Source organism: Elephantulus edwardii, unplaced genomic scaffold (genome assembly GCF_000299155.1).
Source record: "Elephantulus edwardii isolate Elephantulus edwardi_28Jun2011 unplaced genomic scaffold, EleEdw1.0 scaffold00028, whole genome shotgun sequence".
NCBI classification, from domain to species: Eukaryota; Metazoa; Chordata; class Mammalia; order Macroscelidea; family Macroscelididae; genus Elephantulus; species Elephantulus edwardii.
In genome coordinates, this window is record NW_006399778.1 from 6,616,780 (window position 1) to 6,634,522 (window position 17,743).

General features: G+C 49.7%; 1 protein-coding gene across 1 annotated transcript in view; it reads left to right on the top strand.

Moving 5' to 3' along the window:
- Positions 1 to 17,743, top strand: part of MYOM3 (myomesin 3) — a 57,630-nt gene that overhangs the window by 11,816 nt on the left and 28,071 nt on the right. Inside the window, exons 6-19 of the mRNA XM_006883657.1 lie at positions 628 to 716; positions 2,937 to 2,981; positions 3,474 to 3,614; positions 5,065 to 5,226; positions 5,884 to 6,025; positions 7,139 to 7,338; positions 8,019 to 8,072; positions 8,386 to 8,513; positions 10,801 to 10,984; positions 11,372 to 11,546; positions 12,475 to 12,596; positions 12,984 to 13,171; positions 13,347 to 13,473; positions 15,229 to 15,407. Coding sequence (XP_006883719.1) covers positions 628 to 716; positions 2,937 to 2,981; positions 3,474 to 3,614; positions 5,065 to 5,226; positions 5,884 to 6,025; positions 7,139 to 7,338; positions 8,019 to 8,072; positions 8,386 to 8,513; positions 10,801 to 10,984; positions 11,372 to 11,546; positions 12,475 to 12,596; positions 12,984 to 13,171; positions 13,347 to 13,473; positions 15,229 to 15,407 — 1,936 coding nt within the window. The remainder of the gene's footprint in view (positions 1 to 627; positions 717 to 2,936; positions 2,982 to 3,473; positions 3,615 to 5,064; positions 5,227 to 5,883; positions 6,026 to 7,138; positions 7,339 to 8,018; positions 8,073 to 8,385; positions 8,514 to 10,800; positions 10,985 to 11,371; positions 11,547 to 12,474; positions 12,597 to 12,983; positions 13,172 to 13,346; positions 13,474 to 15,228; positions 15,408 to 17,743) is intronic.

Genomic DNA, 17,743 nt, shown 5'->3' on the forward strand with positions numbered 1-17,743 from the left:
CACTTGTGCCATATCGTACCACTTATACTTGTCACCAGCCAGGACAGGGTGTCCAGAAGTTTGTTGCCATCCCATGGGCTTATCGTGCCCTTGAGGTGGAGTCATCCTTGCCTCAAGTGAGGACATGGCAAGGTTGGCCTGGCTGGTGGTGAGTCCCAGGCCTGACAGCAAGGTCACTTGGCCCAGGTCTGTGCCTCGGGCAACAGGCCCATCCTCTGCTGTGAAAGAAGAGAGCTTATGCCCCAGGATTCTGATCTCGCGTTGTTTCTGGGACAGAGGAGTGCCAGAATGAGTCCATCACCTTGAAGCAGAGTTAAATTCCAGTTGCTGTGCAACTTTGGGAATGTCACTTAACTTCTTCTCTGAGCCTTTAGAGTCAGTAATAGCACTGCAATGCACATTCTATTTTCAAAGCCTGAAGTGAGACTGGTGTTATACTCCAAGTTTTTTAGAGGATGCAGCTGAGGCATTACAGGAATAGTGACCCACCCACAGGCACGCAGCTTTCCTGAGGTAGGGCCAGAGCCGGAGCCCAAGGTCTTCCCTTGCACCATTAGTTTTTGTTGTCCTCAGGCGGGGACTTGAGTTTGCCCAGCAGACTTAGGGGAACTTCTCTTTCCTTTTCAGATGCACTGCTGAGGACTCGGCCACCTACACTGTGGTGGTGAAGAATGCCTACGGCCAGGCCTCCTCCTTTGCCAAAGTCCTTGTCCGCAGTAAGTCCTCCCGTTCCAGCCAGGCCAGGTCAGGCCACAGCAAACCCAAGCTGAGCAGATGAGGTCCTAGGTCTACTGCTGGACTCTGGCAAGGGCCCTTGGCTCTGAATGGTGTTTGGCCTGAGGTGGTCAGAAGACAAGGGCAGCCATGGAGATTCACTTCCCTTAAGAATGAGTAATAGAGTCTTCTCCCTCAGACTGGCCTGACCAGCAGCACCAGCTCTGTGGGCTGAAGGCGGAAGGCACGGACGAGACGAAATTGTCTGTCCCTGTGGGTTGCTATCAAGGGAAGCAGAAGGAAAGGAGATGGACATTTTCTGAGTTCTCTTCATAACACATCTTATTTCATCTTGGGCTAAGGCTTGGACTTACATTCATCTCTGTCCACAGGGTGACCATTAGCATAGATGAGCACTTTGTGTGGACTGGGTAGATGAATTAGAAAAAGAAGTCCATCCCTCCAGGCGGATGTAGGTCCAGTACACTGCTTGAAAAGCAAAAAACATAATAGATACCAGACTCCACTTGACCTTTTGATAGTCACATTCATGCTACTACGGTTCAAAGTAACTACACCTAAATCCTGCTTGTAACAGCAGGGGGCAGACTGTATTTATATCCAGCGCAGGACCCCTAGAGAGTAGTCTGGCTCTGCTATCCCTGAGTGAGGGATCTTCAGGATCAAAGACTTAACCCTAGCAACCTCCCAATCACCCTCTTTTATGCTCTTAGATCTATTACCTCTATGTATCTGAAATGACAGCTCAAAGCAGTGAAGAAGACCCTAAATTCTGATCAGCTGTGTGAGCCTGAGCAAGCCATTTACTTCTCAGAGCCTCCATTGCTTTATCTGTAAAAGGGGAACCCAGTACCTTCTTCAGATGCTTGGGTTTCTTAAAGGAGAGAACATGGATAAAAATGAGAAGCTGCAGTTTGTTAGGAAACAACAATCCCTCCTCCCTCTCTCCAACCCAGGTAGAATGCTTTCCTGGACACCACAACCCAGACAGCACCTCTGAGCCCAAGAGAACACTGTTGCCTGACCTTACGTAGCCTAGAAGACAGAACACACACACACACACACACACACACACACATGCACACTGGCCACTGACTGCTTAAGCAACTTGGCTCCCCAACCACCCCTACCCTTCATCAGACCTCGTTAAACTGTCCTTCAGAGCTTTCTCCACTCCCTGCCTGGTTCCCTAAATAACTTGAGAAGCTGCCTCGCCAGGGCAGGCTCTCAATGTGGAAATTTGAACTGTCCCCTAGGCTGAACCCAGAGTCAAGTTCAAGGTCAGGCGTGAACTCTGCTTCCCTGGTACCATCCTACCATCCAGATCTCCAAATCTTCAAACAGCCTCTTGATGATGGCACCTACTCCCTGCCACTCTCTCATGCTCACAGCAACTGTTGTGACCCCATCATAAATTCTTAACGTCCTTGGACTGAGACACAGAGCCTCTGAGTTCTAATCCTGAGTCCTCCTGTACTCTAACTCTGGGCCCTCCTGGGTTCTAATCTTGAGTCTCCCGCTGATGTCCTGTGTGACTTTGGGCAGGCTCTGTCCCTCTCTGGGCCTCACTCACTACACTCCTTTCCAGGGATGCCATGTCCTGCCATGAAATCAGGCTGTTGGAGTGTTAACTGGTGGCCAGGCCTCAGTTTTCTTGTCTGTAAATAAGGATACCAATGGTCCTGGAAGGGCTGGGGTGAAGGTTAAATTAGCTACGCTAAGGCACTTGGTGAGCACCCAGTTTAGCAGTTGCTATTCTTGCTAATTCCCTGATGGTCTGTGTCAATATTGCCTTGGATTTTGACTGTAAATATAGAGGGGTTCTTGGAGCACTGCTGTCATGCCTGCTGGCTGTCTCTGGTCCTACAAGAAGTCGCAGTGTGTCCAGGCTTGGCCTTTAGGTAGTGTGTTATGGTGACAACAGTTTTGGGAATGGAAGAAAACCACCAAGAGCCGGGCTCTTGCTGAAAATGTTCTTTCATGTGAATTCATCAGTTACAGCGCCACCACTATAGCTAATTGCTGTGCCTACTTTATTAATGAAGGAACTGAGGTACAGAAAGGAGAGGAATGTTCCCTAAGTCACCATCTGAGCCCCAGCATACCAGGACTCTACCCCACACCCAAAGCCTGCATCTCTAAAATCTAGTAGGAATGTGGGATCTGAACTTTCTCCAACTCCGTGTCCTTTGGGTTTTCAGCGTACCTGGGGAAGGATGCTGGCTTCGATTCGGAGATCTACAAAAGTAAGGAGTCTTTAGAGGGGAGGATGGGAGGGAGGTCTAGGATCCTTGTTCATGCCTCCCTGCTCGCCCTTCCAGCAGCCCAGCCAGCCATCCCACTGGAGGACCTCGCCTTGGGGTTGATTTAACACTCACTATGAGTCATCCTCAACTCCATGCACTTAACAAGAACACTAAGACTAACAAAATGGCTCTGGAGGTCCCCAAACTCCCCAACTGCTGAGCAAAAGCTAAACTGGAAATAGAAATCTATGGCCCAAAAGACCACGCGCCTGATGGCCTTTGGATGTTTGTTGTCTTGCTTTATTTACCCAATTCCTGCTGTAATGCGTCCCTTCTCAGGACCAAGTCTCTTCCCTCCCATCAAGCCCATCTTGGGGAACTGTGAACCCAGAGAAGCTGAGACACCTGAGGAGGGTCCCATCTATGCCTCATCCATGCTCTAGGCCCGCAGCCTCCAATGGCTTCAACCCAAACTCCTGTTCCCCACTCCAGGATCATTGTTTGGCTCCCGCGTGGAGTTCACATCGGTGCTGAAGCCTGTGTTTGCCCGTGAGAAGGAGCCCTTCTACCTGTCCTGCTTGTTTTCAGATGATGTGTTAGATGCCGAGCAGAACATCCAGTGGTTCAGAGACGGTGAGAACCCCAGTGCTGGTCCCTACCTTCAGTAGCACCGCCTTTACAGCCAGCTCAGAGCCAGAGAGGCCAGAAGCCAGAGGATTAGCCCTGACTCCATCCCCAGCCTAGGACACCCCAGTGGTGAAGAAGACCCAACTGTACCCTTCCCCAAACTAAGACCATCTGATTCAGGGGTGCTGGAGCCACAGAGGAAAACGGGCACGGTTGGGGGCAGGGGAGGATGCCAGGGTTGACAGGGGGAGGATAGAGACCTGCAGGAGACACCTTGGCTTTCCAGGGACTCTCAGCCAGGGTGGAGAAATGAAGTTGGCAGTGTTCAGTCCCATTCATGAGCAATTACCACCACCACCACCCCCCCCAGGACTACTCCACAGCAATAGAAGCAATAAGAATGCAAAGGTCAAAGCCAGAGGCAGGCTGTAGCGGGCTTGCTCAGGGCAGATGGAGGCAGGCACAGGCACATCATGTGGGCACAGGGAAACAGACACAGTCTCAGAGCCAAGAGGCCTCTGAGAGCATTATGAGCAAGGCCTGGGAGAAGCCAGTAAGCCAGGGCCAGAAAGAGGTGGCCCTCAAAGGAAGAGGAAGGGAGCTGGCCCACCTGCCTGGTCTGCAGCGAGGTCTACAGTCCAAGGACAAGGAGCCCAGTCCCCTCTCTGGTGTCCCAGTCTTGAGCCTGAGGTGGCTGCACCTGCTGGCAGGGGTGGGGGAGCCGCAGGAGCCTGAGGAACAGCTGCAATAACAAGGCTGAGAGGCCTTCCAAAATCTGTAGATCTTCCAGAATAGAGGCTGCTGACAGGAGGACAGGACCTGTATATGGGACAAAGAGAAGCATGACAGGGTGGCCTCAGAGCAAGGCGCGTTCCCTGGGCCCCAGAAGGCCTTCTTTATTAAGTTTGTACTCTCTCACTAAGGGAGCTCTGGACGCATCCCTGGGCCTCCACTATGCTTCACAAGGGCAGTCACCACCCTAGTGAAAACGTCTCCTCTCGTTCAGCTCTCTCCTCATGTTGAGCCCCAGCCCTCGAGAGACCCACTTCCTCCTTGAGCCCCATCCCCTCACTGAACTCTGATTTCTTTCATGGAGTTCCTCTCCCTTCACTTAACTCCAAACCCCTGACTGAGGACCCATCCCCTTAGTCCTGATCTCCTCACTGGCCTCCAGTCTCCTCACTGGATCCCAGGCCTCTCTCTGGGCCTCCTCATTCCCTCCTAAGCCCTCAGAAGAGCAGCATTCCACTGCCATTTCAGCAAAACCCTGCAAGTCACCACCTCTACTGTATCCCGGAGCCCAGTGGAGCTTCAAGCTGTGGCCACATCAGCCCCACCCTGTGTTAAGTTAGGTCTCTGGATCCCTAGAATGCCTGCTGGTTCCTGGAATGCCTGCAGGTTCCCAGAGGAGACCAGGAGCCCCACAAACTCACAATGAACAGCTTTGCCTCTTCAGGGAGACTCCTGAGGTCCTCTGAGCGCCGGCAGCTCCTCATGGCTCACCGTCAGGCGACTGTGAAGGTGTCCTGTGCCTACAAGGAGGACGAGGGGCTCTACATGGTCCAGGTCGCCTCGGCCTTTGGGGTCCGCGAACAGAGCACTTATGTGTTTGTGAGAGGTGAGAGGAACATAGGGGAAAGGGAGAAGGACTGACCGGGAGCCCAGAAACCCGGGCACTGCCCCAACTGACTACTTTGTGACTGGCTAGTCCCCTGCCCTCCTGGGATACCAGGCTCCCTGCTATAAAATAGAGGTGTTGGTTCAGATTCTAAGAATCTCTGTGGCATCCTATTACCCTCCAAGTACAGAACCGAGGCCCCACACTTGGGGTCCAGGGAGATGGGCTAAGCTTGTACCTAGGGTGGGATCTGGTCACTGGTAGAGTTCTGTCTCCTGGTGTTTGAACCAGATATAAGTTCAGATCCTGACTTAGTCACTTCCCTTGCTGGGTGTCTTTGATCTGGCTACTTTGTCTCTCTGAGATTCAATCTCCTCCTCTACAAAGTGGAAGATCACTTTGAAGATTAGTTACACCAATTACTTAGCTTCATGGTGTTGAATGAGTCTCTAATAAATAGTACCAGTCCCTATTGCTGTTAAGGGACAGCAGCTTTGACTCCAGCCCGGAGTAAGTCTTAGAGTCTTTGAGGTCTTAGAACTCAAAGTTAAGCACCTGGAGGTGATGGGGAGATAGTCCTGGTTGGTGATGAGAAGGGCATGCTGCTGAGTGACACTGACCGAGAGCCTCTTCCTCTCCCTTAACCGTGGGTTTCAGATGCTGCCGCTGAGAAAGCAGGTGCCCCAGGCTCCCCTCTGAATGTCCGCTGTCTGAATGTGAACAGAGACTGCCTCATCCTGACCTGGGCCCCGCCCAGTGACACCCGGGGCAGCCCCATTACTGGCTACTCCATCGAGCAGTGAGTCCCACTCCTGAGGGTCCCAGGCCCAGCAAGCATGGGGACCACAGGAAATAGGAGCCCCCATGCCCAGCCTCATTGAGCCCCCAATTCCTCATCACAGAGTAGGGAGTAGACTGTTACATAGTTTAGGGGCAACAGAAGGGCATCCATGCCTCTAAATCTGTCACCCTGTCCCCTAGAAGTCCACTGTTAGCACCAGTCATAATTCTGGGGCCCTCTACAGTAGGAGATGGTCTGGGAGGGGGCTGTTAATATGTGATGGCAACCTGAGCCCACACGAACTGGGTGACTATTTCCTCCCTGGATGACTGTGACAGAGCACTGATCCCGGGGGAGAGGGCTCTAGGAGATGAGGAGGGGGAGAGTGGAACATCCCCTCTCCTTCCCTTCCTTCCAGCTAATTCTGCCATCAGAGGGCTCGCTGACTGTCCCTGAGGCTGTACAAAGTGCATGTCTTTTCTCATTTAATCCATTATAATATAAGGCAGGAGACTTTACACCAACCCCTTCTACAGATGAGGACTCGAAGCATCTGTAGGGGCATGGCTTTGCCCAAAATCATGTTGATTATTAGCAGTGCCGCTGGGATTTGGACTCAGGAATGGGACCACTGCTCCATCCAGCACATATCATATGCAATCATATTGCCTGGGGTTGGTGGTCCTGAGAGGGTGCGGAAAGTCCAGGCTTAGAGGGTCTGTCTGGAAGGTGTACAGGCTTATGGTGTGGACAGATGTCAGTGAAATCTTCTTTACCACTCACAAGCCGTGTGACCCTCGGCAAGTCACTTCACTTCTCTGAGTTGCAGGTCCCACCTTTTCAGAGCACAGGTGGTCAGCCCTACATCCTAAGACTGAGAGGCACAGAACAAAGTTCCAGAAAAGAAAGGAGGCGCTATATCGACTAGCATTGTGGTCAAGGGAGGCAGGAAGGCTTGCTGGGAGGCCTAGAGTTGGAGCCAGGCTTTTGAACTGGAGAGGACTTTCCAGGCAAAGAACTGGGTGGGCAGCCCGAAATTGAAATTGGAATTGGGAAAAGACAGAGTGACCTTTACCAACGCTCAAAGTGAAAGGGTAAGTCATGTGCAGGGGCTGAATATTTCTCCCACAGGTGCCAGGGTGAGTCTGAGGAATGGGTGTCCTGCCACGAGGCCCCTGGGGGAACCTGCCGGTGCCCAGTCCAAGGCCTCATCGAAGGCAAGAGCTATCGGTTCCGGGTGAGAGCCATCAACCGAGCAGGGAGCAGCCTCCCCTCCAAGGCTTCAGAGTCGGTTATCATGGGTGAAGCTGAGGAAGCCCAGAGGAAGACAGGTGGGTACAAAAGCCATGCCAGGACATATCCAGAGTCTCTCTCAGGCCATGGTCAGGGTGGCTGCACACAGGACGCTGGTTCCCACACCAAGCCTGAGTCTAAAAGAGCAGCCTCAGAAACCCTAGTCTGATGGGGAAGGCTCAGTTCTGTGTGAGGAGCCCTAGCCTGGGGGGGCAGGGGGGCGGGTACAGCCCTGCCCTCAGGAACTCCCTAGATGGTAGAGGAGACACTGCTCTGAAAGGACCACTGCTCCTGCTTCAGGTGCCCTCCCCCTGCAGGACAGAAGCAGCCCTGCCCTGGAGCGTCCCCAACCTGAGACAGAGACACAGTCCTGGGGGCACGCAGGGGGGTGGGGAACGAACGGACATGTTCCAGCCTGAGAGGAGAACTCAGCTTGACTTGGATTGTACCTGCCCCCGAGTCCCAGATAACTCCCTTCTCCAATCTGTTCCTGTTTGTTTCAAGAGGACAGAGCATCTTTCTGGGAGCAGCATCACTCTACTTTGACCTCAGAGAAACAGGCCCAGGATAGGCCCACCTAGGGTTACACAGTGAGGGGCTGCCAGGCCAGGACTGAGGACCATGGGAGGTGCAGAACCCAAACAGGGTGTAGTCTTCCTGGACTTGTTCTCCTGACCCAGCCTCAACCCTCACCTAGTGTTTGCATTCTTGACCCTAGAGATCTCCTTCGGTTTTGGGAGCAAGGTTACAATCAGCAAAGATGATTTTGAAGGTATGCATTAATCTTCTAAATGCTCTGCACCAAAACTCCAGCACCCGTGCTGGCTGTGGGACCATGAGAATGGGTTGGATCCAGTTAGAGGCGGTCAGGCGGCTCAGGGTGGTTGCGGTCCTCCTGGAGGACATGGCATGTTGGGCAGAGCTGGGAAGGCATGGATGCTGATCCCGGCTCTGCCCTGCCTTGTGGTGTCACTGACAGCAGGTCCCTATCCCTCTTTGGGTGCACGTGCCTGCTTTATGGTGGGACTATGTCTAGGGGTCTCTGAGACCTGCCTGATTCTGCCTCTGGATAATTCTAATTGCAGAGTCAGTGATCATCCCTTCGGCCCCAACCAATGTCCATGCCAGTGAGATCCGAGAGGCCTATGTGGTCCTGAGCTGGGAGGAGCCTAGCCCCCGAGGCAAGGCCACATTGACGTACTCCTTGGAGAAGGTATGGCGATGTTTAGGGTGCTGGCTCTAAACTAGCTTGAGAAATATGCATCTGAGGGACCTGGGTACAGGAAGTGCCAGTGAGTGCTGAGAGACCCCAGGCAGTGCTTCCTGGGAAAATCTCCAGAGGAAAAAAAGAGTCGCCCTACCTAGAAGGATCTGAATAAGGCCGTGCTTCAGGGTTTGAGGTTGCCACTAACCTGAGAATGCTGTTGTAAACAGTAGTTTATGAAGATATTCATGAAAATATACAAAATCTGAAAACAGTAGTTAGACAGCAAACATTTAGTGACTAAATGAAGAAATTGCTAGGGAGAAATTATCTCTAGCTCTAGAGGTCCAAATGAACCTCTTTTTCACATTCAAGAGTGATCCTACTTCTTGAAGTGGAAAAGATATTAGTAATTGAAGATTTGCTTTGTGGGACCCTAAAGTATAATGTCCCTGGAGAAGGACATCTCACTCTGTAAAGTGTCAGTGCAAAGGAGGAAGAACTTCAATGAGATGGATTGACACTGTGACCATGGTCTCAAATCTAGCCACAATCGTGAAGGTGGTGCAGTGTTTTCTTCCATTATACATAGGCTTTCTGTGAAATGGAACCAACTCAATGACATCTAACAACTACAGAGTAAAATGGAGACACTGGCAGTTCAGTGGCAGAATTCTCACCTTACATGCAGGAGACTCAAGTTCAATTCCTGGCCAGTGCAGCTTATACACAGTCTCCAACCCTTAGTTAGTGGGACATTGTTTGTGGTTATGATGCTGAACAGGTTTCAGCAGAGCTTCCAGACAAAGGGAGGCCAGGAAGAAAGTCCTGAAAATCTACCTTTGCCAAAACAATCACCCCATGAAAACCGTATGAGTCACAGTGATCCAGTCTGAAACTGGTCATGGAGATGCATTTAGGTGCAGGCAGCATTTGTTCTGTTGTGCATGACATCCCAAGAGTACAATAGTTTATCCTTGGAGCTTGGATAAAAATCTCATCTCTGGCTGTATGATGCTGGGCATATCATTTAGCTTCTCTGTGCTTTGTTGTTGTTGCTGACTTGAGAATACTCATAGAGACCCCCATGAATAACAGACCTGAATCCTGTCCTATCCTGTGCCATCCTCATCATCTCTGATATGCTTGAGCCCATTGCTGCAGTCACCATGTCAGGCCACTTCATTGGGGGTCTTCCTCTCTTTCACTGACCCTCCCCTTTCCATGCATAATATCCATTTCTTTTTATTATTATTATTTTATTTTGTGTGTGTGTGTATCATCAAATCAGATCTGACTAGTACAGGAGGAAATTGCCCCTTCTTCTCTAGCAGAGCATCTGGTGGGTTTGAACCTTGTACCTCTAGGATTGCAGTGCAGCTTCTTGCCACTAGGCCACCCGAGCTCACTCATGATATCCATTTCTAAGGAATGCCTCTCCTAGCAACATGCCCAAAGTATGTGAGATGAAGCTTTGTCTGTCGTCTTTACCTCCAAGGAGCACTCTGTCTGCACTTTCTTCAAAATGTATCTGTTCATTTTGCTGGGTCCCCCCGCCCCCAGTCAATGGGATATTTAGTACTCTTCTCCAACACCACAATTCAAACACATCAATTCTTCTGTCATCCTTATTTATTATCCCTAATCCTAATGTTTCTCTGTTAGCCACTTACAATGGCTTGTTTGTTGGTTTATGTCAATGCATACATCGAGGTCTATCTCATACTTTAAACTATTTCTGCTGTTGCTGTTAGATGAAATGAAGATGACTCTAACCCACAGCTAGCCTAGTCACAACTAGATCGGAACCATGCCCTATCATGCACCATCCTCATGACCTCCATTGTCCCTCAGCCCATTAGGGCAGTCACTGTGTCAGTCCATCTCGCTCAGGGTTTTGCTCTCTGCCCTTCTCTGTTTCCAAGCATGATATCCCTTTCTAAGGACTGATAACTGCCTGATAAATGGCCAAAGTATGAGATGAAGGCTTACCATCCTCGCCATGGCTGCATTTCTTCTGATACAAATTTGTTTGTTCTTGTGACAGGCGGTGGGATGATGGATGCCACTGACGCCATGTGGGTAGCACAGGAATGGGGGAAAGTTCCAGAGCTGAGTTCTGGGCATGTTGAATGTGGGATGGTCATCAGGCATCCACCAGGTGGAGCAGGTGGATTCACAGCTCAGGGGTTCAGGACCAGCCTGGGCCCGAGGGACGAGTTACTACAGCAGGTGTGAGGGTACCCAGCACAGAACCCTGCGATTGTATCACCGAGTTTCTCTCCTTTTTTTACAGTCTGTCATTGGTAGTGGCACCTGGGAGGCCATCAGCACAGAGACTCCCGTGAAATCCCCACAGTTCGCCCTTTTGAATCTGGAGAAAGGGAAGTCATATGTCTTCAGAGTAAGAGCAATGAACCAGTATGGCATGAGCGACCCCTCAGAGCCCAGTGAGCCCATCACCTTGGGGAAGAAAGCAGGTAACTGTGAGATGCAAGAGAGGGGGATGGGGCAAGGCTGCCGGCACTCATGGCCCAGGCCTCTAGATCTACGGGACAAGTCCGTGTGTCCTTTTTCCTAATTCTTCTATCATGAAGGAGAAAAGCAAAGTTGTGGTTAGGACATTAACTTTTAGACTGCCAGAAGTCACACTTCTCCAGGCAAGAGGTTATTGGGAGGACAGTCATTTCTTCTAGACCAAGATGCCACAGGTCACAGGGCCCAGCTGGGTCCAGGACCAGAGCTGAGCATCAGGGATGATCCTGAGGGTCTCTGATCAGCCTCCTGAATCCCCCCAAGCATACAGGACTCTCTCCCAGCCCCACAATCCTCAGCGTCCTCACTGCATCCACATTTCTGTTCTTCAGCTACCCTGCCTCCTCCCGCTCAAGTGCAAGCTTTACGAGACACACAGACCTCCATCTCCCTTACCTGGAGCCCTGTGAACGGAGGCCCAGAACTCCTGGGTTACTACATCTACTGCCGAGAGGTGGGGTCTTCTGAGTGGCAAACAGTCAACAACAAACCCATCCAGGATCACAAGTGAGTCAGCCTCATCCCTTCCCAGATGAGTACCTCTTCCATGGAAAAGTCAGGACAGTAATGCCAGCAGCTGTCACTTTCCTTATTCAGTCTGGACCAGGCACAAGTCTACATTGTTTTCCATATGCTAATTTATTTAGTGAGCGCTGATGGCCTGATGGACAATTCTATTCCTGTTTTAATTCATTTATTCTTAACTGCAATCCTGTGGAGTCCCTGAGTGGCCCAGCTAAGCACTCAGCTGCTGGCTGACAGGGTGAATCCACCTCAAAGTGCCGCAGAAGAAAGGCCTGGTGAGCCGCTTCTGAAAGGCCACAGCCATTGGTGGATATGGAGTTTCTGTGAGTTGAAACCCACTCAGTGGCAAATGGCTTGGTATTTGGTTTGGGTTCTTGATTAGGAAAAAAACCTCAAGGCCCTGAAGATGCAGTCTCTAGCACCAGGCCAGGCAGTGGCCACTTTTCCAAGTGTATATTTGCATGTTAATGTTGAGTTTCAGAAAAACAAACACAATAGGAAAATACTGTTCTTCACTCTGTGCTGACTCAGGCTGACCCCATCATATGTTACAGATCAGGCTGTTCCATAGCGTTTCTTGGCTGTCATCTTGACAGAAGAAGATCACCAGCTCTTTCTTCCATGGCACATCAGGGTTCATTTAAACTGCCAGCATTTCAGTTAATAGTCAAGAGTAATTTGCACCATCTAGAAAAGCAACCATCCTGTAAAACTTTAAAGACTAAAACCTCCAGCTTGACATTTCAGGCACCATGATGAAGACAAAGCAATATTTTCAGATAAAACTAGTCCATAACCCTCAAATCTTACCATGCTGGGAGGCTATTTACCCTGCAAGATTGTTGAGGAACATTCAGAAAAGTCCATGAGGTATTCAGCCATTCCTGAGGGCTGCACACTTCTCTTTCAGGTTCTCGGTTCCTGGCCTAAAGACAGGGAAGGAATATGAGTTTTGTGTCAGTTCCGTCAGCCAGGCTGGGGTGGGCAAGAGATCCGCAGCCACTGAGTCCATCAGGGTCAAACAGGCTCTGGGTAAGTCCAAAGGGGCAAGGCCAGCCTGCAAGCCTCTGAGGGTAGCCCTGAGGAGGACAGAGACTGGGTACAGAAAGACCATCCTGGAGGTCATTCCCAGAAGCCAATGGGGTGTAAGTCCTTTGAGGGGCACTGGGGCTGACCTTGACTACTCTCCACAAGGGGAGACTGAGGCCACAGACAAAGCCTGACCAACCACAGGGGTGAAAAATTCCCTTAGGCTAGGAAACCTGAAACCCCAGTGCCCTCTAGAGAGCCGTCATCAGGTCATCTACTGGGTAATAGCAGCTGTCACTGGCTCACAAGGACCCCCTCGAGTAGGGTGAGACTCCCCAGCCCTGTCCAGCCTCCCCGAGTAGCTGCCCTCACCTCTTTGCCCCCTCCTAGCTATCCCATCTGCCCCATACGATTTTATCCTCCTGAACTGTGGAAAGAATGACATGGTCATTGGATGGAAGCCTCCCAAGCACCGAGGAGGTGGTAAGATTCTGGGCTACTTCCTGGACCAGCACGACCCAGAGGAGCCAGACTGGCATCCAGTCAACCAGCAGCCCGTCCCAGCCCAGGTCTGCAAGGTAGGCTGCAATGTGGCCTCATTGTTGGTGCAGGTGGAGACCTGGCCACTGCTGTGAGGGAGGCTCATTTTCAAGCACAGAGACACAGACCTGCCTTCTCGCTCTGTATCTCTCCTTCTGGGGCCCAGCACCTCTTCCTCACTGATGGCTTCCAACATATGCTCTGCCCTTCCAGATCAGCAACCTCCAAGAAGGTCACTTCTATGAATTCCGTGCCCGGGCAACAAACTGGGCAGGTGTTGGTGAACTGTCAGCACCCAGCAGTCTGTTTGAGTGCAAAGAGTGGACGATGCCCCAGCCAGGTGAGAGATCCAAGGCGTGGAGCCCAGCACCTGCCCTTACATCCTCCTTCCACGTCCCACCAAGGGGATGGACAATGGCAAGATCTCCACACATTCAAGCCTGCTCTTTTAATTCCTGGCCCCAGATCTCTGACTTCCCAATAACTGACACAGACTGAGTCTTCACTCTGCCATTGAAGACCCCTGAGCTTGGTAGTAGCCCTGTAACCTCAGCATACACTGTCTCCAACTTGACACACCCTCTGAGCTCTGATCCTGGCCACAGACTGACCTTGAACTCCAAAGGCACACTGACAGCTAGAGGGATCAATTTCCAGAACTTGCCAACTTTATTCCTGAAAACCTTTCATCTGTGGAATCCCTTCAGTTCTGGACAAACAGGAATGAGTGGTCATCTTAACACACTGCACCCTTCCCTTCCCCTGTAACCCCATTAATATTCCCATAAATGAGCCCTTACTTCCCCATCCCCCCAGGAAAGAAAAACACAACCTTCTGTCACTATTCAGCTCAGCTCCATTCTCTATACAAAACCTCTATTTGAAAGGCACAGAATTACAATGTATGTGCAAAGTTTTAAACAATATCAATTCTAACAGGGAATATATTTTTAGGTGGTAGTTGTTGTTGTTTTGGTTGCCTCGGATTTGGTTTCATTTTCCTCAGCTTTAGCTTGAATTTGCATATGAGTAGTTGGTGGTCTGTTCCACAATCAGCTCCTGGCCTAGTTTTCACAGCTGATAATGAGCTTCTCCAGCGGTTCTTTCCACATATGTAATCAATCTGATTCCTATGCATACCATCAGGTGAAATCCAGGTATATAACGTGCAGTTGTTGTTGTTTACTATGGGGTTGGAGCCAACTCATAGCTGACCCTCTAGCAGATTTTCAGAGACAGTTAATTGCATGGGAGGAGATTTCCCACCCCTCTCCCATGGAGCAGCTTATAGACTCAAACCACATACCTTTGGGATTGGAGCACAGCTTCTTACCACTAGGCCACCAGAGCTCCCTAGGTGCTTATTGTATATCAGACCAAACAACAACAACAAAAGCACCCACCCACTGCCATCAAGTTCATTCTTACTCCTGACAACCCAATACAGTAAGAGTAGAGACACTCCCCAGGGTTTCTAAGCCTAATCCAGGTGGAAGCAGACTGGCCACATCTTTCTCCCTTAGTGTGACTGGTGGGTTTAAACCACTGACTTTTTAGAAAGCAGCTGAGTGCCTAATTACCACATCCCTAAGGACCTCTGTGTTTTAGACATTTTCTCTAAATGTCTAATGACTATAGTGTAGAACGGTACTATACTACAGGAGCTATTTTACAGAAGAGAAGGTAGAAACAGAGTTTAACTCTTTTGCTCAGAGTCCCCACAGCCAGAAAGGAAGGAGCTGGGGCATGAAGCCCTGTGTTCTGACTCCAGAAGCCACACCCTTCCTCACTGAATAATGAAATGACAAACACCTTGGAAGGATTGATACTCTCTGGGATGGGGGTGGGGAAGGCCAGAGAAGCTTCCAGGACAAAGTGATGTTGAGTTCATTTTGCAGAGTGAACTCTGTTTCAGGCCCAGGGCCAAGCTTTGTCATAAAGCCAAGGCCAGCCAGGTCCCCACTGTGCCCACAGCAGGTGTGGCCAAGCCTGGCTGTGACTGATTGTGACTGACAGATTGACTGTCAGGCTGACCGACTACTCAGCTTGCTGCCCAGTTGACTGCCTAACTCCTCTCTCTGTCCAATCTCCCCAGGTCCCCCATACAACGTACGAGTATCTGAGGTGCGAGCCACCTCTCTGATGCTGCAGTGGGAACCCCCACTATACACGGGAGCCGGGCCTGTCACAGGCTTCCACATCAGCTACCAGGAAGAAGGCACTGAGCAGTGGAAGCCAGTCACCCCGAACCCCATTTCTGACACCCACCTGAGGGTGAGTCCTTGCCCCTTTGGCCTCTGACTGGCCATGAATCTTTCCCTACTACCGGACATAGTAGAGCCACAGAACACCTGAGCTAGATTGACCCTCAGAGGCCCAGAGAGGGTGAATGATTTACTCACAGTCACACAGCACTTGAGACCCATTCCACCTGATTCTGGCTGCTAGTAGTCTTACTTTGCTCCATTCTGGGTAAATACTTTCCTAAACACTCGCTTGATAATCACCATGTATATGTATAAAGAATAAAGTAGTTTAAAGAGTGAGTTCATAAGGAATGCCAATAGTTTAAAGAATGAAGTACAACTGTATGCATGCATTGATGTGGAAAAATGTCATCAAAGATGACTCAGAGGGAGGTTTGTTGGCCTAGTGGTAATGAGATGTACTGTCAACCCAAAGGCATGCAGCTTGGATTCATTGGCTGCTCTGCAGAAGAAAGATGGAAAATCTCGTGTGATTTATGTCTGAAAATGCACTGGAGGGTCTGCTATAGGTGGGTTCCGACTCAGTGACACACAATGACAGCTACAAGTAACTAAGGGAGGAAAGGTGGGCTAGAGAGTGGGATGTTACATGTTAGAGAACACACATCTATTTGTGTTTGTGCACACGTGTGAGAGGAGCGTTATATATTCTAGTTGCCATGCAGTTGATTTCAACTCGATAAACCCCACTTGTGTCAGAGTTGAACTACATTCCATAAGCTTTTCAGTGGCTGATTGTCTGCAAGCACACTACAAGGTCTTTCTTCTGAGGCAACGCTGGGTGACCTCAAACTGCCTCCCTTTCCATTAGTAACCGAGAGCATTAGCAATTTGCACCTCTCTCTTGAACATGCTCTCTGTGTGTCTGTGTCTTTAGCAACCCAAGGCTCCTCAAAACAATATGTATATTACTAACTTCATATGATATTAACATGAGTAAAAATTCAAAATAACATATATCATAATTTAAGAAGTAAACTCTAGATTTCTTTTTATGAATAAAATATCTAGCAGAATCTCTAGGTTTATCCATTCATGGAAGCATTATTTTAACTTCCACACATGTAGAAATAAAGAAAGTGTGAACTATCCTTGTCTAGCATAACAAAAGACAGCTTGCAAGTATTTATCCAGTCCAGAAAACAACGGTGTCCACCAGAACATTGCTACCTACATACTCACTGCTATAAGTCAGCTCTGGCTCACAGTGACCCTACGGGACCGGGGTAGAAGTGCCTGATAGAGTTCTGAGGGTATGAAACTGAGCAGCTGATGGATCTGAACTGCTGATCTTTAAGTTAGCAGCCCAACACTTAGCAGCCTGATGCGTAACTGTGCCACGAGGGTTCCTAAAGCATTGTTGGTTGTTGTTGTTGTTGTGTATACCATAGAGTTGGAACTGACCCACAGCTGACCCTCCACAGGTTTTGAGAGGCAGTAAATCACACAGCAGGAGATTGCCCGTCTTTCTCCTGCGGAGCAGCTGGTGGCCTCAAACCACATGCTTTTGGGATTGCAACACAGCTTTTTGCCACTAGGCCACCAGAGACCCAAAACATTATTAGCAGATACAAATCACTGGCTTAGACAACCAAAAATTTTCAACTTTCATGTCACCAGAGATCAAAAGCATGACTGTAGCATGTCCACCTCTGAAGTGAACAGCTCTCACTGACCTGTGTTCAAGTACCATCTGTAAGGAGAGCTCTGTGAGGAGGTTAGGTTTGATTCTTGCAGCCCTAAGGGAAGAAAGGAGTATGTCCTCCAGCTTAGTTGAGGTGTCCTTCACCAGTAGGCTGGAGGATACACAGATCTAAAGGTCACACATTAGCATTTCTTGAGTCAACACCAAGTGAGAAAGAGAGAAAGGGAGAAACCCAAAATTTCCAATGCAGGAAGAGTGAGAGATGTCTTTGAATCATATAGAAAAGACATGTTTATAATTTTATGGTAGCACATAACTGAGTGGAGTGTGGAGAGGAAGCAGGCAAGAGGGAAAAGGCATTGCTAGAAGGATAAGTGGTGTTGTTGTTGTTGTTGTTGTTGTTAGGTGTCATCGAGTCAAGTATAACTCAGAGTGACCCTGTGAATAACCCTGCCCTACCCTGTGTCATCCTCACAATCTCTGACACATTTGAGCCCATTGCCTCATTCACTGTGTCAATCCACCTGGTTGAGGGTCTTCCTCTCCTTTGTCATCCGCCACCTTTCCAAGCATAATATCTCTCTACAAGGAATAACCTTCCCTAGCAACATGCCCAAAGAATGTGAGATGAAGCCTCATCATCTTTGCCTCCAAGGTGTACTCTGGCTGCACCTTCTCCAAGATAGATCTGTTTGTTC